Source organism: Halictus rubicundus, chromosome 4, assembly GCF_050948215.1.
Source record: "Halictus rubicundus isolate RS-2024b chromosome 4, iyHalRubi1_principal, whole genome shotgun sequence".
In the NCBI taxonomy this organism is placed as follows: Eukaryota; Metazoa; Arthropoda; class Insecta; order Hymenoptera; family Halictidae; genus Halictus; species Halictus rubicundus.
This window is the reverse complement of record NC_135152.1, coordinates 8361689-8386635: the sequence shown is the minus strand read 5'-3', so window position 1 is coordinate 8386635 and position 24947 is coordinate 8361689. Positions and strand designations below refer to the sequence as shown.

The 24947-nt window shown below is 42.2% G+C and overlaps 1 protein-coding gene across 1 annotated transcript in view; it reads left to right on the top strand.

The window, feature by feature from the left end:
* Positions 1–24947, top strand: part of LOC143353351 (agrin) — a 602368-nt gene that overhangs the window by 141975 nt on the left and 435446 nt on the right. Inside the window, exon 3 of the mRNA XM_076786600.1 lies at positions 13385–13420. Coding sequence (XP_076642715.1) covers positions 13385–13420 — 36 coding nt within the window. The remainder of the gene's footprint in view (positions 1–13384; positions 13421–24947) is intronic.

Here is a 24947-nt window from a genome sequence, read left to right as displayed (position 1 = left end):
CGAGAAAAAGCTGGCCGTATCAGGTAAGAAGCTCCGTTCCGAGAGTCCTTTCCAGGATCATTTCCTGCAGGAATCCGAGCCCTTTTTGTTGCGATTACTTGCGTCGAATAGTTTTCCCATTACAGATCCCCGCCCGGGAACAGCATTTACTGCAACTCCGTCCCGTTCCCGCTGCAAAGTGGCCGCCCGCGCCGCGAATCCGCGAGCGGATCTGCCTGCGAACCGGTAATAAGCAGGCGCTCGCGATTCCCCGTTTCGTGTCTGTTAATGTTCACGACGCGATTGTTAATCCGCCGATGCTCCGACCGGGCATTTAAACTCGGCTCGATGGATCTACAGCGGCAATATCGTATCCGGCTAACGCTGCCATGAATCGCGAACATCAAGGTAAGTAGAAAAGTCGTTACTAGCCAGACGCTCGGACATTATAAAATAATACTTCAGATTTAGAGACGGTTACTGTGAATTATTGTTTAGGAAATTAGAATAAGGAACATTTTAACGTGGATAAAAATATTGATGGCCAAATAAACAAACATTGAAATATTTTGGCCCGTATCGATTTTTTTATTTGATTGAATATTAAAATAATAGTTTGCGTAAAACTAAGAGGACATTTGATAATAAATTGCTATTTTAAAATTATAATACACTCTCTACTTTGTGCCATTATTTCTAACATGTTTTCTCACGTTCAATAGCATTGCCTTTGACGTTAGGAAAATTCGAAGAATCGTTTGGAGTCTACAAAGTAATTTGAAATCGTTCGTAACTATTACGGAACTTGTTCTTAGCAGTTTAACATTTTTTAGAACGTTAAAATAAACTGCGGATATCATTCTTCGCTTTGTGTTTGCTTTCCTGCGTGGAGTCAGCTTTTGTAGTATGAAATTATTAACCGTGGGGCCTGTGTACCGTGAATCGACACGAATCCCGTTCAAAAGTACTCCAGCAGCTAAAAACGCAATAAAAATATGCGCGACACGCGAACCGTGTAGAAACAATGGTGCGACACGGTCACCTTTCAGGTTTCGGCGAGAAGAAATAGAACGAAAGTTGGCTGCTTGCTGAGGAGGACTGTCTGGAAAAGCCCTGTCAGGGAAGCTGACGTTTAATTTAATAAATGCCGCGTCGTCGTGCTGTTTCTTTTCCCTTCTTTTCCTTAGCGAGGCCGCGGTGGGGCGTTTCCGCGCCATTTCCTCTCGGCGTTGGCAACTGCCGTTCCGCTGCCGTGTAAAATTCCTTCGGAAAAACTGTTCAAGGCAACGCGCAGCTTATTAAGGCCGTCGAACTCTCGTAGGCGGAAGTTTCCACCAAGTTTGTAATTTCTGGCCGCTGCTAACACCCGTTTCCAGTTTTCGTGTTGCCGTATATGCTTCCGCCTCTCGCACCCCCCCCCCCCTTCCCGTGTTTTCCCCACGAAACGCGTGAAATCGAGACTCTTTACTCGACATTGGTTGCCCTAATCGAGTACACGACGCTGCTTTACCTGTTATCTTTTCAGTTACATAAAGAAATCGTCCTTGAGGTCGCGAAGATTTGAAAGAAAACTGTTCTAGTCTTTCTATCTTTAGAATAATTTATTTTATATTTAGAATACAGTGTTCACTCGATACATGTCCAAAATACGGGTCTAGTCACGGACATATATCGGCCAGGAGATATACTATTCTTTGATCCACGCGACCTTACCGACCGAGGTATCTCGAGCTTCTCACGGTTATACCCCCCCCCCCCCGCTAGCAGGGATAGTTCCGCGACATTTATCGGGCATACCCCGGCGACATATATAGAGAAATCACTGTACTAGCGTCAAATTTACGATTGAATATTTGACTGTTTCGTTGAAAATATTTTGGAATTGTCATAAAGAGATCAGCCATTGTTACAGTTCAGATATTTTATATGATCATATAGTTCGCATCACAGTGTGAACTAATTTCATATGTATCAATTTTATGTAGGTGTGTTATCAGATGTTGAAACGAATGACGAATATTTCGCCGTTCCGATTTGAAAGCTCTTCGGCAACGAAGTGCAGTTTGCATTATTAGCGACACACGTCTAATGCGATCACTGTCAATTCTGTCATGGCTAGTTGTGGACGGTTTAATGGAATTTCGGAGTACATATTCTGGAAACGTGTAAGCTCAACAGTGACAAATGCCGTGGGCAATATAGACTTGTAATTGTTGCCCGAACTTACCGATGATAGTTGATCACAATTCAATAGTAAATTACTTGTTTCTCCGACTCTTGTTGAAATCCATATGGATCATCGAACCATGTAGATGCAATATTTGCTGGTGTTACAAACGACATATTTTATGTGCATTGCTTTCTCGATATATGTCAACGACACGGGTCTTGCCAGCGACATATATTGTCCAGGAGATACTATTATTCCTTCATCCACGTCGTACCCGACCCTTATTATGGTTGCACTCCTCGGCGTCCGAGGTCTCTCGATCTCCGAGGCCCCTCACGTGTTACACCCCGCGGTAGTGGGGATAGTACAGCGACTTTTATCAGCCAAGTGTTTCCGACATATATCGAGAAATGGCTGTATTGGTCTGGTGTAAAAATAATTGCGGTTTTTCTTCTGGAATTTTAGAGTTAGGTGAATATATATTTTGATTTATTTGTCGATAGTGCTAATTGTTTCCAAGTTACAACAATTTAAATTTTAGCTAATTTCGATACAATTTCCCCTTGCGTTCCATGAATTTTTAAAATAGAAATATTGTCTATAACTATTTTATTAACTGTCCGAAGATCCTGCGTGGTTATCGATTAATTATTTTTATTTTATATGTAAAGTTATTGAGAATGTGGTAAAATGAATTTGTTATTGTACTCTGTGGGTCAGAGCTCACCCGGCGGAATCTTTTACGTGACGGATAATTATGATGATTAAATGTGTTTTGTCGAATGAAAAAATGTTGTCCGTTCTAATAAATGATTAATTAAGGTATTCTGTCAGCGCTGACAGGATAAACGTATCGGGCCGATTCGCAAATTGGCAGACACAAGCACGCGAGAATGTAGACAAGGAATCGGGGACAAGTATATCGCGCACGTGGGCACAGTTACGAAAGACGTGAGCGAGAAACCGGCGAAGAAACTTTCTTCATTTTTCGCCACGCCTCGATCGGGAGCAAAGTTTTTCCTGAAATATCGGGAGAATCAATCGCCGGCACGAATGGCCCCGATCGAACGGCTTTTTCCACGCTTTCCCGCCGCGCCGGAGTTCCGAGACGTAACGAGCCAGTTTCGGTCGTTACCATCGCTCGCCATTCCATACTTTCCCCAAAAATTTGACTGTACGATTAGTCCCTCGAGATATTACATTTCATTGCGACGGATCAATTTTTCGGAGAGCCGGTCTCCATCCTTGAGAAGCGAAAAAATAAATCGGGCATGTACTCTTACGAAAACTTGTAGAAATTTGCAATTTCCTTGCCTGCTAATTTCATTATGCAGAAAAGTTCACGTGTAGATCGTGACGATATTTGAATTGTTTCTAATAGTCTGATAAAGAAATAACATAAATTAAAATTTGTAAAAAGGATTTTGCAAAGTATCGTTTTTCGTACGAAACAAGAATGATTACATCCGTTATTAGATTCTTAATCTGTAAAGATGGTGCAGTAACATGTTTCATTTTGATTATCTTATACTACAATTTTTATGACCTCCCGAATTATGTTTTTCAAAGTTTCGTTCGCATCAGTAAATTTTTCATGAAATAGCAGTGCACCTTTATTTCAAAATTTTCGTTTTATATTCGTAGAAAATATAAGTAAAAAGCGTATAATAAAACGATCCAATTTTTTGGTTTAATTTCTGTCCGATTGTCTGTAACAATTTCAAATAGTTATAACATTAAAGTCTCATTTCAGAATACAATATGCTGCCATACAAATACTAACTTTAAACTGAAATTAAAAAAGTATTGTTTCGTTCGTCGATGTTTCTGCAAATACAAAAACAGAATTTAATTACAAAAAGTTTGATTGACTTTTACGTTTTGCAATTTCGTGTAAATTTTTTTACAATATAAACGCACAAAATGCTACAGTGCGGTAATGAGTAATTTTAAAAAAGTCGGCTATCGTGGTTTTGAATTCAGTTCGTTTAAGTGTGGAACGCCCAGTAGTCGCAGACGATTTTTGTCAGACGCCGTCGCAACTATGAGGTTATGATCTCCCAATTAATTGCGGGGAATCTTAGAATTAGTCGGCTCGAGCCACGTCACGACACGAGTAATTCTCGTTTGCGTTGCTCGGGCTTTATTACTATTATCGATCGAATTGGAGCACCGGGTGAGTTGATTTGGATCATAGGGTTCACTTGTCTATGCATACGCGTTCACACGTTTCTAGACGGAATAATTAAATAAACCGTCTGCCATAGGGGCTCGCGTGCGGAGACGTCGGTATTTACTCGATCCGGACACTTTCTCTGTCAAATGTTAGTGAACATAACTAAATAATTAATTACATATACACTAAGGGTGGTCCTTGGACAATTTCAATCAAGTTTCGCACAATTACCTGTACAAAATGAGATTATGAAAAAATTGGAAGAAATTATTTTTGCATTTTCCACATCCAATAGTATCATAATTGCGTACAAAACTCGGCAATCTAATTACAGTGAACAAAAATATTCTTGTACAAAACGCCAATCAATGTACGTTACAATATCCGCAGCATTATTTCCTCCCTAATCCTTTCCACGTTGTTTGTTACTCGAATTGACTCCGAGAGATGAAACGGAGACGAACGCGGTAAAATGAGAATAATTCAATGCCGATATTCCTGAAAATAGTGACTGACGTTTGCCATCGCTGAGACGGTCACGGTTTCCCGAACTGGAGTATTATTTATGGGTCGTTGATGTACGAATCGGTGGCCGGTTATTAAAATTAAGAGGGCCGTCCTTGTTTCGATCGAGCCGTCCGCGTGGCAAATTCGTTTTTCCACGGCGCCACCTGACGCCGCCTATCGGTTTATTGAGGGACGAGGGCGCACGGGTGTATACGTATTTCGTCTTCGCCTCGGTATACAAGCGGAGGAAACGGAAAATCGAAAGTGCTTCACCGCCATTTCCGGCGGCCGCACTCACGGACGCCGTACCTCGGGCGTTGCTGTCGAATGCAAAAAAGGAGAATGAAATATCGCGTCTGCGGGCACGACGCGTGAAATTCTTCCTTCGAAAATAGCTTCGATATACGAGACGACCCCCCCTCCCATCCCCACCCAAACCCCGGTTTCCATATACAGTTGTAAATCCTTTCGATTTAGACACCACCCGCCGAAAATAACAATTTTTCATCCCAAATAAACCGCGCATGTTTATCTTACCCGCCTTTATCCTCCGACCATTCATGCTACCAGCTCGCGTAATTGTTCCGCGCTCACATATACTGTGAGTTGCAAGGAGTTTGGTTTTTCGATTAGTTTATTATATACCTGAGTATAACAAAATTAGACACGTGAATGACTCCCTATTATAAAATAAGATAAATATCTAGAAAGGGGGATTCTTCGCAGAATTGAGTGACCTTGACATATGTCGAGAAGGTCACCGCCGCTGGAACTAAACTGCGATGAATTGTACAAATTATTTTCCATATACAGTGAATTCTCGGTACATGTCAGCAACACGGGCCTTGCAGTAGTGGGGATAATTCCGCGACGTTTATCATCCAGGCCTTGGTGACATATACAGAGAAATCACTGTAAGCGTTAATACTTATTAATACTATATGCATGTATAATCACATTCTTGAATTGCGTTCGTATTATCTCTAACCCTGGACATTAGATATTTGCAACGTAAACGATTATTAATTATTTGGGACAACTAAAAACTTTTATGGAGTTCCTATATTTTTCAAAATCTGACAGTTACTTGTTTCAAGAACGCTTTTAGATTTTGGGTTCGCGCGCCTCACGCCTGTTTTACAACAGGCAGTTCAAAAGGGCGAATCGTCTCCCCTAAAAATTTCACGGTGAAAGAAAACGCGGTTATCTGCCTCGTTCCGCGTCCGTACGACTTTTGACACACTTTCCGGCCGTTTCAGACAAAACCAATATACGGTGTAGTAAGCCGGAGGCTTACAAGACACCGTCAATTTTTCACGTACCGCCTTGGATATCCGGTACCTGAGCTATCTCGGTGTACGACGCACATTCTGATACCGTTTGATGGGCTGTCTCAACGCAGATGGCGCGTCTGTGTACCGCGTGCAACCATGATCCCCGTTCGGAGGAGTAATTTCGAATTTCCTTTGTTGGTTCGTACAGATTTGTCATGTGAAGCTTAATTTATGGGGAAGTCCGAGGACAACTGGTGGCGAGCGAGCCGGTCCGGTGTATTATGTTTACACACATTCGCGACAATTCTGAACTGTTCGAAATTATTGAATTCTATCTTCAATTATTGAAGATAGAAATGCCAATTCAGACACGAACCCAATACGTAACACAACAAAATAATAAATTTAAATACCACTGCTTAAAGGCAAATTACTGATAGTACAGAAATCAATTATCTTTACGCCTCATTGGATCTGCCGCGTCCCTCCACCCTGTTACCAGCGTACTATTATAGTTTCAGGTACGATAGCGTAATCGAGCCGAAGCAAGTCCGATTTATTCGAGACCGAGGCTCGCGCAGCACTACCCTGAATTGCATCCGCGAAGAAGAACGCTGGTGGACGTGGCGCTCTGAAAGGTCCGCGCGTAAAGACGTCCGCGGTGCTAGCGTGTTATCCATCGGTTTGTGGGAGTGGCAACACGTGTTTCCCATGTGTGTCAAACCGCAGCCCCGAGAAAGGGGAATATCGGCGCGGTATCGGCTTGCATGAGTTCTCATAGAGGTGGATTGCATACATATCGCCGGTTTCGCAGTGCCGCGTGGCACGAACTGCGCCGAACGTGCGCACAACGGTGCACGCACACGATCCTGCGAGCTCTGCCACCCAGGACTTCCTTGGATCTCGAAGCAATTTCGCCTAAGTGCCGATAAATACTTCCACCGCGGATGATCTTGGCCGTGATATTGGATTCTTTTGATGTTTCAATCCCGGCCGTCTTAATTCGCAGTTTTAATGGCCACTCGAAAGCGAACGCCATCCTCAAGGAAGGATATACACTGCTCGAATTACATTTTGCAAATTGAATCTGCGCAACCATCAGTTTCGATTTAATTTCAATTTCGATATACATATATGTATATACCGGGTGAACCACGAATCGTGACCAGTAAAGATTACTCTGTTATTGGTAGTTCGATCGAGAACGTTTTTATCAGATGTGGCATGGTCCCATGAGAGCTTTCACATGCTTAAAGCAAATTTTTTGCCGCTCAGTTTTTTCGTGATTTTTCAAGGTCATCTTCAATTTTTTGCAGATGGACCTAGAATTTCTTTACGCCTGTATGTTAGAGGATTTCAAGACGAACTCGGTAAGTATCATAACGTAACTTTTACCTTAATTTAAGCGACGTTCAAAATGGTGTCCGTCAGCTGCAACGACGAATGCAGGCGAATAAAAGAGAGCTTAGCACTTTCTATCACCTCTGCACTGACAGCTGAGCATGCATCTACAATTAGCATATCTGCCGACGTTGGAGGACTGCTAATAACAGAGTAATCTCTACTGGTCACGATTCGTGGTTCACCCTGTATACATAATAAATTAATTAATATTATATATTTAATATATATATATAACAGAAGCTTACCTCAGAAAACAACAACGAATTAACATTTTTATACATCCAAGAAAAAAGTGTTATAACTTTCACATTTTTCTTGGGTGTATAAAAATGTTAAGTCATTGTTGTTTTCTGAGGTTGTGTTCACAAATGAATGAATGTGCCTTCAGACTGCTGATAAGAAATTATAGAATGGATTTACTTTCTGTTTGGTGTTGGACGGTATCAATTCAATAGTTGAACACTATAAAATGGTAAATGCAAGTCGTATTGTTATATCTGAAGATGGTAAATAGAATTCGCCACAGTAAATGGCAATCGAGAATTAATAAAAAAGCAAAGGGAAAATAAGGAAAGTACGTGTATTCTGCAGCGACTTCGAAAACAGTGTTAAACAGTTCTCGTCCTTTAATGAACGTGAACATTGCCATGAGAATCCACTCCACAAAATTCATTTTTCAGAAATGAAAACGTGTTCATTAAAATGAGCGTTCTACATGAGCACAACTTTTATCTGAAAACTGTATTCGAAACTGAATTCCCATCGAAACAGCATTTCGATGGAAATAACAATTTGTTTCGTTGATAGAACTTTATGTTCTTGAAACAGAATTATCTGTTCCCGATGATTTCCTGTTAGGAGAAACGCGTCATACGATGCGACACCGACGGCGAATCCAGTCGGGAAAATGATTCGTATTTAGTGGGGATATTTCGTGAAAATGCTTTCGTTAAAAAGTTATTTAACGAGGAATTGTTACCGGGTATTGTACGCAGCCCGCGTACGAAACGTTGTTGCGCTCATTCGTTAAAGTCTGGAAAATATGTAATTGCTTGTTCCGCGGAACGTACTTCCGTGTGCCGGCTATTTGTTCCGCGAGCGTGTCCTACGTTTAGCGGAACCATCGGGACAGATACTACCCCTGACGAAAATAGATATTAAAAATTTGAAACAATGGAATTTTTCTCCGTACACGTGTTGGTCCAAACTGATGAAAATAATTATGAGGAGTTCTGCAAATGCACACGTGAAGAACAACGCCAACAGAATACCTACATTTCAGGGATGTAACCGTTGAACATATAATTATCTTCAATGAAACTGTAGTATTTATAAATTAGAATCATGATATATTCGATGTGACACGTGTCGTCATTATTACCACTGACGACAACATTTTAACAATTAAAACGTTAAATGATTATGGCAAGCATTTTTAATTTTCGTTCATCATGGTTTATTTGAATAATGCAAAGTATTATCACATTCTCTTATTTTTCACAACTGAAAAATCAAAATTCTTAAGTGCTTGAAAAGTTACTTTTATATATTGTTTTTTGATCAGCCAACTTATAGTTGTAAAATTCAAAAAATAAAATGTACAAACGAAAACACAGATGGATGCCTCCTCTTTAGATTTAGAATTTTCAAATTTTCAAACAAATCGAACGAAATTCTGAAAAGTAAAGGTAAAAGTGGTCCTAATAATTTTACCAGCCGTTGTAGATTGAAGAAATAGTTTCAAACAATATTTCGTATTTGAGAAACAAATCGGCGTTGAAAATTCTCCAGGTTCTCATGCGTTAGTACAATATCTCCAAGAAGTAGAATTGGTTGGACATGATCAGACGAAGTAGCTGATACCGACATAATAACTGGCGTGCTTAATGTATCTTCAACATGTTGAGGTGTGAATATACGTTAACAACAAACACGAAATATTCATTGCGAAACCACTATGCCTATTACACACTTTGTCTAATGAGAGAGGATACTCTCTCTAATGAGAGAGGATAGAGAGAGAGAGAGAGAGAGAGAGAGAGAGATACAAATCGGGACACGCTTCTTATCAATTCGTCGTGTGCTAAATTTTTCAGACGATTTTGAAAGCAGAAAATCCAGGCACCGAAATTAGGTCCCGCGATAATGAAACGTCTCGTATAGCGCGTACCGAGCGACAATCACGGGTTAAATGGTTGATTCCGCAACGCGCGGACGAACGACTCTAATTAAGAAACAATTTCGTGGTGGTAATGAAATCCTGGTTTCCCAGGGCGGTGGATAAAATTTGACCGTTATCGAGGGTTAGCGCAAGGGACCGGTGTACCTATGTGAAAATTGTGCTCGTGAGTCCTTATGAATCGTTGCACCGGCGTAATTACACCGCCATTGCAACAAGTAATTTCCGAAGCGGACTTGGCCCCGCGGTCTTTCGCGAGATCCGCGAGGTATTCCCGACGAGACGGTTCCTGCCGGATTAAACGGGATATTTCTGTGCCATTGATTTTTATATTAATTCGTCTCTCACCTCTGATATTTTTTTCGACATTTTCCCTCGGCGCGCGGGCGCAAGCGCTCGCCCGTGTTTCGAACACGACGGCAGAAATTTAAAATGCATTTGTCCCTCTCGAAAAATCGTTTTCCCACGGACGGTACGGTGTGTGGATTACCGTAAATGCATATGCGTGACGAATTACACCGGCGAACGAACGATATTTCCGCGTTAATATATTCAAGCGGGCTAGCCGGTAACAAAACAGCGATGCTTAAAAAATCCTCCGAGCCGTAACGTATATTTAATTGCAAGAATTATTGCGTTCCGACGGCGGACGTTAGTTGCAATTCATATCAACGGTAACAGGGCTTCAGCCGGTTTCGCAGCTGCGCCGCAATAACGCTCGGCGCCCTAAAATACATATTTGTCGCCAGTACACACGGCTTTCTTGTTTTTCCCTCCTCTTCGGCCGCGGAGCCCGTCGGAGATAGGATAAACATTAAGTTGTCGACGATATCTACCATCCCCCGAGTACACCACAATATTTCCATTCGCGCGGATTCCAAGCTGTTCTGCCGCGGTAGTTGCACCGACCGTCAGCGAAACCTCCGATGATTTATTGCAAAACGCTTCTCTGGCCGATATTAAAAATCCTGTCGTTCGCCGGACGGATTCAGATTTATTTTTCGAATCGAAAAAATTGTGTTATTCATTTTAGAATTTTCGATACTTCCTTCTAACCGAGATACGAGAAAGTTTTCCGTGATTGTTTAGAAGAGTTTGCTAAAATGAATATTTTATATTCTTGTATATGTGATTTAAACATCCTTCTTTACAAATCAGATTTAATTCCAATTTCAGATACAATAAGACAGTTAGTTTTTGCAGTAAAAAGAGAGGAAACTTTAATCAACAGACACTGTCATGTGAATAAAGGTAGCTACAGAATATGATTAATAGACTGCGGATCTTTATGCAAAATAAAAATTGTCTGCGTAGATTACAGGAAATAGAAACTAAGTAGAATGCTATTTCCTCACTTGCTAATTTTAACAGACGAGAAATAGTATATTGACATTTAAAATTTTTCTACAATTTCAAATTTTATCTACTCGATTTTGTTATAAATGCATAAAGATCCGCAGTCTAATAATTAATTATGATCCGATCGTATAGAGAGACTTCATAGGGTGGTTGAACACGAATTTTTCGAATTTCGAAAATTCGTCGATGTTCAAACCGTTATAGTTTCGTATAGAAGAATCGTGCAACAATAAATATACAACACTCCTTTCAAAGCTAGGAGATTCTATTTTCACAATCCATTGTTGCACACGTTGAAACATCTCTAAAACTCTGACAAAACTTTTTTTATTCCTGAATCTACTCTCCATATGCAATTTTTTCGGGCGTTCTATTGAGTTTTGAATGAAAATTGTACTGCCAATTTCACAGGAATATGAGGTGCACCATGGGGGATTTACACAATCGAGCTTGTTCTCCATTTTTTATTCATAAAACAGAAAAAAAATCGCACGCCAATTTTTGCAGGATTGTTGTAAAGGAGAAGTTTCAATTTTGAAGTATATTGCAAATTTAGTCGTCGACAAAAATTTTCCAATGTTTCAGAACTTGGAGAAAGATGTATGACTTATTGTGAAACGGGGTTGAAGCTTTAACGTGAACCTAGATTTATTGTTGCATTATTCTTTTTTACAAAATCATAACTATTTACGCATCGCTAATTTTCAGTTGTAAGCAAAGTCTAGAACTATAAAAATGGTAAAATATTTTGTCAAATGAGAAATTGTTCTATCGAGACAATGTCAAACTCTGAACTCTCAAAATTAATTATCTGAAGCTCTCCAAGCAATAAATAGAAATGAAGAATAAAACGCAGAATATCCTAATCTCCAAAATAGCAAAGAAGTCGAATATCCACGTTAACAATGTTTAAGAATCATCATCGTGAACATGGAGACTCCACACCAGGAAAACTATCGAGTGGAAAGCACCATTATTCGCCTGTCATCCTCTACGAAGTCAGGACGGGAATTCCGATCTTCGCACAGATAATTCTGTCTTCTCCTATTGTGTATTCTAATAACAACGACCTTCTCGGAGAAAAGTTGACGTTTCGTAGAAGCCGGCGCCTTCTATTCGAAGAAACTTGTTGGGTCTTGGCCGGGTGAAAACCTCCGAGTCGGAAATAACGAAAATGGTCGGTGGCCCATCGTAAACTCTGCTCGGCGCAGTATTGTTCGCCGCGTGTCTATGATACGTACTATAACGAGGACAACATTGATACCGGCCGGGGGAGCGCTCTCCAGCATAAGCATTCGTTGTCGTTGTCGCTGTTCGCCTTGTTACGGAATTCATCCAGAAACTTGTAATTATTTTCAACGTCATACGTGCAGGCGCAACGGATGCGGAACCTCTTCATTAAAGGAAGCCTAGGAAAGGATAATTAAAAGTTTCACGAGAGGAACGTCAGGAGTGCCTAAGTATGTTGCGCAACTCCGGAGACCCTGAATTTCCCTGTTATTTGCTCCTCGAAATTGCCCCGACCCGACCCGACCCGACCCGACCCGGCCCGACCCGGCCCGAACCGGCCTGCCCCGTCCTGACCCATCTGCCTTAACCTCGATTCACGTAAGTCTTCCCTCCTTGAGTCCCGTTGTCCCGAGAAACCTCGGATCGGGCTGATTAGCGCTTAGACGTTAATTACAGTTGTCTCGGGCCCGCGACAAAGTCGACGAAAGTTCGTGACCCGGAGAGTGTAACGCCCGAACACGAAATTGTAGTTGGATCTTGCAATGGAACGCCTTTTCACCGGAGGATTAAACCTAATCTTCTTTCTTGTTGCCGGGCATTTGTCTGTGTGTACGATGTTTTTGTTCTTGTTCAATCGAACAGGTTGTTTATTGGTAAATATGAGAAAGAGTGAATACATTTTTTGAGGAACATTTCTCAATATAAGTCAAGACAGAGATGTCCTGAATGACCTGAATCCAAAGTACAAATAAATGTGTTGCGTTTTATGTATTTGGTAACAATAAAATATATTGTAACAACAATAAAAATGAAAATTTGTACACAGTTCATGACGTATATACTAATTACAGCAAGAGGGAACAAAGGACTTGAAACGAAATAATTTTGTAAATTAAAAAATTGTTCATCGAAACCCGCAAAGAAAATGCAAACGTTAACCGGGACCATCTGATACTGAAAATTAGTGTTCTAGGGTTGAGTATATGACATAAGCAGGTGGTGGTTAATGCTCGTTCCGGTGAACGTCTCCCATTAAACAATTCTTAACTCTTCATACTGTACACACTGTGACTAATTTAACTAATATTCATCCTTTTTCTTTTCAGACATTTCCTACAGGACGCAACGACCTATTATCGAGGGTGAGTCTCCATTTCTATGTTTTAGTCTCACCAAAATTGAGAAACAGAACAGAGAAACGAAAGAAACCTATATTGCTATATTACTATGATATATTCTTACTTTTGGGTTTCTCAATTTTTGTCTATTTAACCCTTTCCGATAAAAGCGTTTCTTAAAATGTTATAAATGTTTTTCCAATGTCACTGTTGAATACTTTCGCGTTGCGTCACATTATTCAATAACATTTTTCACGAAAATGTTAAAAGTAACAATAACTTATTTGCATGTCATTCACTATTAGGATCACACAGAGGTAATCCTAGTAGTGGTTGTGTCAACGACGAAAATAATTGAAGCGGTCATTTTCGGTGAATCACCCTGTACATGTCCATACGATTCAACCTTAGCAGTACATTGAAATACTCGTAAAATGGACCCGTTGACATATGAATTAAATAGCAATCACTGTGACCAAAGGTACCATTTATTGTTTCTCGTATCATTTGTATAAGCTTGACAAAGAACTTTCATATACGCTACTTGCTGGGATGACAATAGACATATTCCTAGTAATATTTATTGGCAATCTTAAACACTACAATGATTTCTCTATATATGTCACCAAGGCCTGGATGATAAACGTCGCGGAATTATCCCTACTACCGCGGGGTATACCTCGTGAGTGGCCGCGAAGCTCGAGAGGCCTCGGATGCCGAGGAGTGTAAACATAATACGGGTATGTCTCCTGACATACACGATACATGACGCTGGCAAGACCCGTGTTGTTGACATATATCGAGAATTCACTGTATTTTGCTTCAATGGCACGAGAAACGGATGACGCACCCGACACGTCTTTATACACCAATCGTTTAGTAAAGTACAAATCCTTTACCGTTGCATAGTAAATCGTCACGTGATCTCGCAGTGGTGGTGCAATCAAAATTTCACAGCAGTGACGCAGAAATAAATGCGCTCGAGCCTAATAACGGTAAACGGTAGAAGCTGACAAGCCGGCGAGGCGTTATGATTGCTCGGCAAAGCTGACGCGGAAAAAAAGATGATCGCGGGGTGGGGGTGGGGGGAATGGCTGTCACAGAAATCGCGATTCAATGGATGGAAATCTACTCGATCACGCGATGTTTAAGAACGCGTTATCCCAGAGTCGGACGGACACGTGGGCTCGTGTCTTTCAAAGTTGAGCACGACTCAATTACGCGCAACGCAGCGGCGAGCATAACTCGAAATTGCTCCCGATCGGGAACGATCACGCCATCGCGTTCGCAAACACGTCGGGAATCTTACCGAGTTAATTTTAACGACCGATTCATGGAAACAGTTTCCTTTTTCTCTCTCTCACTCTCTCTATCTACCAAGCTCGATCACGGTCGCTTCGTCGCCAGTGCGCATGCGCCAGCCCGAAGGGCCGACAATTTTTCAGCAGGTAACCTACGACAATGGTCACACATAAATACATGGAATTACGTAAAAAATTGCCGCTCCACAAATCGCGAAACTGCGCCGTGCCGCGCGGACGTCCGTAAAACGCGTTTACATTCGACGGTTTTTCTCTTGTTTATCGTTCGGCGCGATCGATACTTTTTCCCTGAGATTGGATATGAACTTTCGCCGTAATTCTCCGTCCTAGTTCCGCTCGATTTATTTATCAGGACCCTTTAACCTCTTGGCTGTATAGCTCGGTTTTTACAGTGAGTCGTAACAATTTTTAATAATTTGACCAATTACGCTAATCACACTATCATTTATTTTTGTTTATATCCTTTATTTCATTCCTTATCCGAAATATTCTAAAATGTCTGAATATTACAAGTACGTTTCAGTCTTCACGAAAAATATAATTAATAGTAAATATTGTATTTGGTTTACAATTTAATTGCCTTCTTTCAATTTGTTATTTATTTACGAACAATTGAAAGTCGTTCTAGTCTTGAAAATTGCTTGCTATACGTCTATGTCATGGTGTATGTAATAGTACAACAGTTTGATTCGCACATAGTCTATTGTCTCTTATATTTTTGATGGCCCACCATCCATAGCTAAGGGCTTTTTAATAGTCCATTCAACAGCAATAGCAATTTGAAACGTGCACCAACGACTCACCCCCAGTAACGTAATCTAATCATTTTGATCGAGATTGTTACATGGACGATGGTTTTTAAGCTCCTTCTTGGTAGTGCACAATTATTAAAAATCTTATCAATAGACTTCCAGGACAAATTTTAATGAAACTACTAAGAACTACAAGAAAGAAATTAGTTTTATGTACAAACGGTATCCTTCTGTAACTGTGGTACAAGATTAAATTGTATAAAAATATACTTGCTCGTGAAAAGAAATTGTAGAATTCTCCGTCGATACTTTTTTTCTGATTTCTACTGCAACAAAGCGTGCCTTAACGGTCCACTGTAGATCCAACATTGTTACTATTTCCGAAGCTATAATTCCTCCTCGATACCGTCCGAAAGTGAAGGTTTCAATATCCATTTAAAAAAACAATAGCGATTGTGCGGAGGCGTCTCCATGGAGAGCCATTAATCCTTGCGTAATCAATTTTCTTCACAAATCAAGATTGCCGGCAATAGGCCCATTGTGTTTCGCAAAGTGAAAACGTATTCAACGGCCCTTATTCGGCGGCGGCGTTTCGATTTTTATCTTTTGGCACAGCGCAAAGGCGTCCACTTTTACAAAACATCGATACAAATCATCCTGTCAAACGTGTAATCCGAGGGCCCTTTTCCAAACGCCGCCGAATGTCCACCATTGTTGCATGGCGCATTGTCGGCGCACTTTGTCCGGGCGTTTTCGTTTCACGCCGATGCCTCGAATTTGAAAATCACAGTATTATCCGCGGTGCGCGTCCCCGACAGATATTTCTGCATAAATAAAAGAACGTCACTTCGAATCAGGATGTGTAGTCAACGGTACAACGCCCGGCGAGACGGACGTGACGCTTCCATCGCGCAGGTGCACTCGGAACGAAAGAAAATGAATGGACGTATCGCGTCCTCCGTGTTCTGCACGCGTGTTTCGGCCTCTACTGACATCAATACTTCTCCATCATTTCCGTCAATGTCACGGAATAATTGATCCCGCGGTCCTTGAAATTGGCCGTGATAACTGATTGATCGACAATATCAAGGGAATTCAATTCGTCCGAACAACGTCAACGATTCGCGGGACCGCCATTGTAAATTATACACTTACAGAATATAGTACTGCGAAACCAGCAACCGGATAGACAACTGTCAGAGTTTTTATACAGGGTGACACATTTCTTTCCGCCACCCATAATAACCACAAATCTGTATGGCTGAAGGTCATCTTAAGGTCATATCTTCCGAGATCTTACCAACTTGATCTACGACATTTTTTAGCTATTTTATAGAACAGGAAGGTTCGATAAAATGACCGAAAAAAATCGTAGAGCAATTTTTAAATGGTCATTAGAAACGGGGAAGCTTTAATCTTTAAGTGTACGGTAGATTCAATCGGGAGAGAATTTTTTTAGCGTTTCTACAGACCTTTAATTATTGGGGTACCATTTTTTCAGACGAAATTACCACGGTTCAAACATCGAGAATTTTTCAACAGCCGGAAAGTCAGTGTTGAATTAATTTTTCGGATTCAGTGTATGCGTGGATAAATAAATGCAAATTATATGCATCGATTATCTAATTGGAGAATTCGAGGCTTAAATGTGTCGGTGAGTGATATTTTTAAAGCAATCAGAAGAAGTTTCTGAAAGATCGTGACCAACTTCGCGAGAGATCGAATCACTAATCGATAATTGTTAGGTTGGAACGAAGCGGAAGTACAAGCAGATTTCGCGTTAATATTGAACCGCGAAGAGGTGGTAAAATTGTTCAGCGGGTTTATCGAGCAAATTTGAGGATGGTAGGAAGAGTTAAGGGCAATCGGCGAGGAACGAAGGCAATCCGTGGAAGTTCGAGATTGTTAGTCAGTTTCTTACGTTGCGTTTAATATTCAGGATTTCTCCGATTCTCTTTAGCGCGGTCGGCGAGCCCTAAGTTCGCCGGGTAAACCTATACAAACTATTGTTCCGCCGTCAGTTTTCACGGGGAACTCGACAGGGGAGCGGAAAGAGAAATACGTGCGAAGTCAATTCGTTAGTTACAGACCCCGGACTGTCTGGGGAAAGAGGAAGGTACATATTTGTACGAAGTACGTCCCCTTGTCGTTTCATAGTTACCACCGCTTGACAATGGTTTCGTTAATTAACAGTTCACGAAATAGGCCAGGCAAGCACGCCCGCCCTGAAATTATAATGGCCGCTTCGGTATTCTATTATTTCAGAAAGAACAATTACGAGGAAAGAACAATCTCTGATACCGAGCGGAAGTTCGCCGCGTTAGTTTAAGCGCTGGCTCGAAATTGTTCAAAGTAGCGGAAGATGTACGGCCTCCTACAGGTGCTCCGGCAGAATTGAGTTTCACTTCGCCGAGAAGTGTACGTTTACGGGAAAAAATGTTTCAGAAAGTATCTGTTTATTCCTTATTTTGTCCGACTCAATTTGTTTGCTGGATGCAGCCTTTATTATACTAAATACATTATTTGTATGAAACTTTGTTAAAACGTAACTAGGCAAAATTTAGATACGGCAAATCTCAAGCGATCTATTTTCGGGATTTATTGTACAAATCAGTAAATATTTAACCCAGAACCGTGATTGTTCTATTACTCGAACGCTCGTGTTCCACTGATTAGTTCGGATAATCGAGGTTCTACTGTATCGTGAATTAAACAAATAATTGTGACTCAAATTGTGTCGTGTTTAGTCTCATTTTGATCGGAAAAGTGTCACGAACATATTAATGGAAGTTTTATACAGGAAATTAATGGAAACAAATTATTATTATTATAATATTTTATTTTTAGTATTGTCTCACTCGAGGAGAGCGCACGATATTAGTAACTCAAAAAGTGAAAAATCGATCGACCGTCTGCAAAAAATTTTAAAAGCTGTAGATTGTTAACACAAACTTTTTTAGTGTGCAGTTTAGACAAAATGCACTGTTAAGAAGTTTTCTGTGCTATTTCTATGCTCGAATAACGAAAGACACAAAAATGTATACATTTTCACTTTTCTTCGATATTGTGAGTTACTGCCTGTTTCCCCCAGTGTGCTTATCGAACCGAAATTCATGAAGCATTTTCCAGCGACAGTCAATGCTGAAAGTTCCGCGGCCCCGGTGCGCGCTAATGAACGATGAGAGCCGCGAGGCTCAAAGGGCCAGTATAGACGCTGGAATCGCGGGAACTAAGACTATTTCCAATTACTCGACCGCTCGCAAGACTGTTGCGGCTGATTTACGCGGAATTCAAAACTAATTGGCCACAGGCACTGTTGTCATCGAAACATCTGATGCTGGCCCGAAGTAACGGCGACCGTGGTATCCGGAATATTCCCAATTTCCGTATAACCATATTCAATATCCGGATGTTGAAACTTCGGATACCCGCAGTGCGCATTGCCGAAACGATCGTATCGGTGAACTATTCAAATAATGGTAACTGCACCTAACGTCCGCCTCGTCCTTTGCGCCCCCCCCCCCCCCCCCGAACTTCGGTAATAATTGATAATCGACATTCGCTGCGCTACAAATTTCACGCAGGCATTCCGTGGCTCCGAAACGCGTTAGGTGATTTGCCTGACGATCCGGTGCCAGCATCCTTCCTCCTCGATTATCGTCCTCCCGGTATTCGGAATTTTACGAGCCCGCGCATCGTCTTGATAACCACATTATTCCGCGGTGGCCAACATAAAAGTCTACCGCTTTGGTTAATACCGACGTTTCGTTGTGTTTGAAAAATTTGTATATGTAGATGAACAAAGAATTTTAATTTACTAGAAACACACAGAACGAATATTATAAACGAAAGTAATCTCAAATTCGTTTCTAGCTTGCTATATTAATTATTAAACATTTTCCATGAAAAGGGTAAATGCATTTGAATAGAAATGCACATGTTTTATGGTATTTCTGTCTATTTATCATGTATACAATCTGAAGTTCGTCGTCGTTGAGCACTAAGGTTGAACTGATCCAAGCTGCAGCCGAAGTAAAGATGGCGTGTCTCTGACGCAGCAATCATGCCCAAGTTAATACAGTATGGAAGCCATAACTTCTCCAAGTAACGTGACGCACGCGTCATCCGCGAGATGCATTTACGTTGCACCGATGCAACATTCACCTATCGAGGCATTAGAGTGTTTGCTTGATGTCAGCGGCGCATTCTTCGAAGCCCCGCGCGTTTCAAGAGCATTTTTCGAGCCGGGAGAATTTGCATGCATCTCGCGGCATTTCGTGGTTCGCGAGGCATTCCGAGATGCCGAGAAATTTATTCCATTTACGAATGGCTTTTTCCAAGAACAATTTTTATCGGGTCTCATTCCGCTCGTATTTCCGCTTCCGTTCCGCGGCGAGGGTAAGACAGTCTCGCGCAAATCGGACAAATCGTCCGGATAACGAAGCTCGTCCTACTCCTTCCTCGTGGAAAATAAATTATTTAATTCTCTTTTGGATTTATTTTAAATAATATTTCGCTCGTTCTGTTTGCATCGCTGGCTCCGGTATGAATTTTGTTTTACGTTAATTGTATCCGGGGGACACTGAGTCGACAGAATTTCATTGCAAAATTGTGGAAAGCAGGATTTGGAAATTGGAGCCAAATAGAAAATTTTTTATTTAATTTGTTTTTAAAAATTTCACTCCAGTATACCCAGTATTTCACGCATATCTAATATAATCCTTGGCTTCGATTAGCAATTCGATCCAGCTTCGATGACGTCCACGTAAATATACAAAAAATCACACAATTACAAGGAAATTCTGAATTATAAATCTTTGTACAGTGAACATTTCCCAAAAGCATTATTCGAAGTAACGTTAATCCACGAACTGACCGATGTTATTTACAATATACGAGCATTATGACTAACATTCCCGGTAAAATGGTAATTTTCATTGTGTACCGTGCTCGCCCCGGAGGCCAATCGATGCTATCTCTCCTTATCTGGATGGAATATTTCATTTTATCTCTCGCGTAAAAGCCATCGACGGGGACGGCAGCGGCGCGGCGCGCTCCGATGAATTTATTTCAAGTAGTCGCTTTGCTCGCGCATCGAAATTTAATTGCAAAATGATGCCGGTAGCGCGCGATGCTCTCGAGTGTCTACGTATGACGCGCGGAGAGCCGCACGCGGGCAATTCCGCGCGGAGCTGCGCGAGTGATTCGAGTGACGGTAATGCGTCTGATCCGTATCGCGTCACGATGCGCTCTCGACGAAAAAACAGCCGGGCAGAAAATGTATCGGTGACCTTTTCACCGGGTGGGCTTCCCATCTCGCCGCGTTTTTTTTTTTTTTATTGGATAGAAGTCGCGAAATGGGACGGTGCACAAAGACAATTGCCCGCGCCAGCAAAAATAAAAAACAGACGATCGTCCTAGCTCCGATCGTTAGGTTCCGTCGAGTTCTTCCGAACAATAATCGCCCTCTTGTTCGGAAGATCAGTCTCGAAATACGCAATCGCTGCTCAGCCAACCGTGAACCTCAAAATATCCTCATTGCTCTTTGGATCTTTATGCGCGTATGCACTTTATGCCTATGTGAATTTTGAACGGACAGTCACCTCGGAAAGTAAGTTAACTTTTTTTGGGATCGAAATTTGTATGTTAACAAATATATTAGGTATGTTAACACTAGGTTTACGGAGCACTGAAACTGACTACAGTGATTTCTCTACATATGTCGCCAAGGCCTGGATGATAAACGTCGCGGAATTATCCCCAGGCTACGTCTCCTGGACGATACACGACGCTGGCAAGATCCGTGTTGTTGACAATAATCGAGGATTCACTGTATTTTGCATTACTCTATAAAAATAACTAGAACGTGCTATCTACATTTTTGCCAATATTTTTAAAATAATATATACCCAGGGAAATAAATTTGCTCAAAATAATTCCTAATGTATGCATCCTTAGAATCTCAATAATTTTAAATTAAAAATATTAGAACCAGTCATTTTGACCTAATTGACGGGTACTCGTCGAAGTTCCTAGAGTAAGTGCTATGAACAGTGTTGCTCAGTGTCGTCATACCTGGGAAATTGAGGGGAACACAGTAGCCTTCACTTAGTCATTACCAAATTAGTCACGTGACATTGTGACACACGCAGGACGCAGACGAGACGCGTCACGTGACCGAGCCGTGGCGGAAATGTGGGGATGCTCGCCGCCAGGGATTATGGGAATGGCGACGTGGAAGGGGTAAGGGAGAGTGGGAGACAAGTCTTGATCTGCCGACACTGGTCACGAGGTTCATCATAGTCCTGCCAGAAGACAGGCCTGAGCAACTTCTTCCCCGCCGTTGCTTCACGACCCCCACTACCAGTGCGTAGGTTCCCCCCTACTACAGTGTGTAGGTTCATCTCTCTTGGAGACAACCTCCTATAGGATCCTAACCCAACGCTCCCTCCTTCCACATTCCGTAGGAGCATGGTGGGGGGTCCCAGGAGTGGGAAGAAGACTCGCGTGTGGCTCGCGAGCCACCAGTTGCCCAGGCTTAGTCCAAAACACTTCTATCGTTGTCCACGCCCCATGCAGCGCCATGGTGTCGGGTCATCGGGTCATTGGCCGCGCCGGCAATCGGCAATAAGTCGCCGGGTCTCTTTGCTATCGAACTCGTAACCATAACGTCGGCGGCGCTTACAAGTCACCGCGCCTAAAGCAATTGCTACCATCGGAGCCACACGCGATGACAGATAGAGGCCTAGGACCTTCGAGAGGGCCGGCGCCGCCGATCATAAAGTGTGTTTATTCTTCAGAGGACTCGACGCTATAACGTATAAAGGAAATGTGTCGGTGAAATACTTCTCGCTAAACACTAGATTCACGGAGCACTAAAAACGACTATTTTACATTACTTTATAAAAATAACACGAATGCATTTATCATGTAGCAATCTTTTTGATAACATATACCCAAAGATATCAACCTGTTAAATATTCCCCATCTTTACAATCTCAATATTAAATATTAAATTAAATGAAAAATGTAAATTAAAAATATTAGAATCCGTCATTTTGACGGGTCCCGTGAATCCAGTGTTAAATAATTGTCGGCGAGGTCAGGGTAACCCACATACAAACACACCTACGAGACTAAATTTGAAACGGTGAATAGTAGCGACCAAGTGCTACTAAAATGAATATATTTAAATAGATTTCATAAAAAGATTTTTTTTCTTCAAATATGGAGATCACTGCGGGAGCTCACGTTGAAGAGCCCGAAGCGAAAGCCCGAGGTTCGTCATGAAGATCCGTGGCTCTTTCGATCGCTACTAGAAGGTCCCTAAAAAATCGAGACAGACCACAGAAGCTCTCGTCGAAGAAGAATCTCTCTTCCTACCGCGGAATAAGGTCCAGGCTAGGGCTGTAGACGGTCGCGGTGGCTGACGAGAGGGGTTGAAGGGAACGGTGGGCGGCGTGAATGGAGCTGGTATCGTAACAAAGTGATCGTCGTCACCTCGCCGGTTGGTCGGAGCGTGTTGGCTCAAAGGAGCGAGGTGCACGGCTTCGCGCGTTCTTTCCCTGCGGCTCTTTGACTCTTTCGCCCTCCCCTTTTGTTGGCGTGCGTCTCGACAGAAGGAAGTGGACAGAAACGAATGCTGAAGCGGTATAAGTAAGAGCCGAAAGAACGGGAGTGGTAGCGGAGCGCGACGAAAGAGAGAGGGAGAGAAATGAAAGAGAGGAGAAGATGGAGGATGGAAAAACGGACGGTGGAACCAAACGACGGGGCTCGTGTCGGGGAGGTGCGGGATAAGGCACGAGGAGGCAAAGGAAGAAGAAAAGATTGCCGCGCGAGGAGAGTTCCGACGGGTTTGGCTCCGTCCCACGGAAAGCAATTTCTTAACGCAACCTTATCTTTGTCCGCGGGTATAGCTTGCACGCCACGTACAGGCCTGTGCAAAGACGCGTATGTGCCTGGCACACAAAGCGACCGCGCCTCGCAACTTACGTGGAGAACAAGAAATATCTGAATCGCGCAGACCTCAGGTAGAGGATGCTGGGGAAACCGAAGGCTCCGCCATCACTCCTGATATTCGCCGCGCCGCGTGTCCGTAACTCCTTCGCTCGTTTTCACTGGATTTCCTTACTCCGGGCCGGCATCGCTGCGCGTCCTCTACCCCCTTCACAAATGGCCGCCATGACATACCCGAGATTCTCTCCGGTGTATCCCGCACTGGCGACTTGAACGTCACGTGCTCGATCCTTCGAAGAGCGACGATTTACGCCGACCTGGCCAGCGAGCGAACATAATTCGCATTGAACGAAAAAAAATTTAGAAATCTACATTTCTCTTACAAGATAAAGAATCTACGATCTCTTACAAATCTACATTTACTTGGAAGATATTATCAGAAAGAGAAATTTAAGCGATATTGTTTTAATAGAAACGAAGAGGTGCGATTGAGTTTGTTTAGGACAAATTAGTGCCTCATTACCCAATTTTTTAAAACACGTTTTTGGAGGCACTTTTTGTTAAACAACGTTAGTTTTTCTGTTGTTCCTGATATAACCGTGTTCAGCTGTTCTCTTAATGTAGTCGCCAGAAACTGAGTAATTAAATAACGATTCTGATGTTCTGGGTCAGAATAGACCCAGGCCCGGTCGTCGGAGGGTTAAGCGCTACGGTGAGTGTGGGTGGATATAAAGTGTAAAAGACAACGAAGTTGTAATTATTGCTGCCCCGAAAAAGATCGTACTAATCGAAAATATTGAAAATATTGAAAATACAGTGAATTCTCGATATCTGTAAATAACACGGGTCTTCTCCGCGTCGTGTATCGTACAGGAGACATACCCGAGCCCTGTTATGTTTACACTCCTCTGTGTCCGAGGCCCCTCACGGGGTACACCTACCCGCGGTAGTGGGGATAATTCCGCGATGTTTATCATCGAGGCCTTGGCGACATATAAAGAGAAATCACTGTATTGAAAATAATTGTGAACGAATCGCTGAACTTTAACTGTAACAAAAGCGTCTATCAGCATGATCTCTTGGACTTCTTCACGGGTCGGAGCCTCGGCGAACAAAAACCGTTTCCGGTTTTCTTTCGCCGGCGTTGGTCGAGGTGTTCGCTGAAATTTTCGCGCGCGGCTGATATTAGCGAGCAGCCCGATAATGCCGGCCGGTGTAAGGTGGTTTCTAGAGGGGTCAGGAAAAAATCGGAAAAAAGCGAGCCGACCTTCCACATTTATACCACGTGAACCGACAATTCTCCACCGTTCCTTCTCTTCTTCTCCCTTCTGCCCCCCCCCCCCACACCTGTCTTCCTAGCTCTCTGACTCTCTTTCACCCCACTCGCCCCACCTCTACCATCGTGTACGGTTTTTTCTACGTGTAATTTATCGACTGGGCTCCTCTTTTTTCCGCGCATGGCTGCGTTCCTTTACCTTCTCTTTACGTCTCGCTCTCACCCCTTTTACTCGCATTCACACC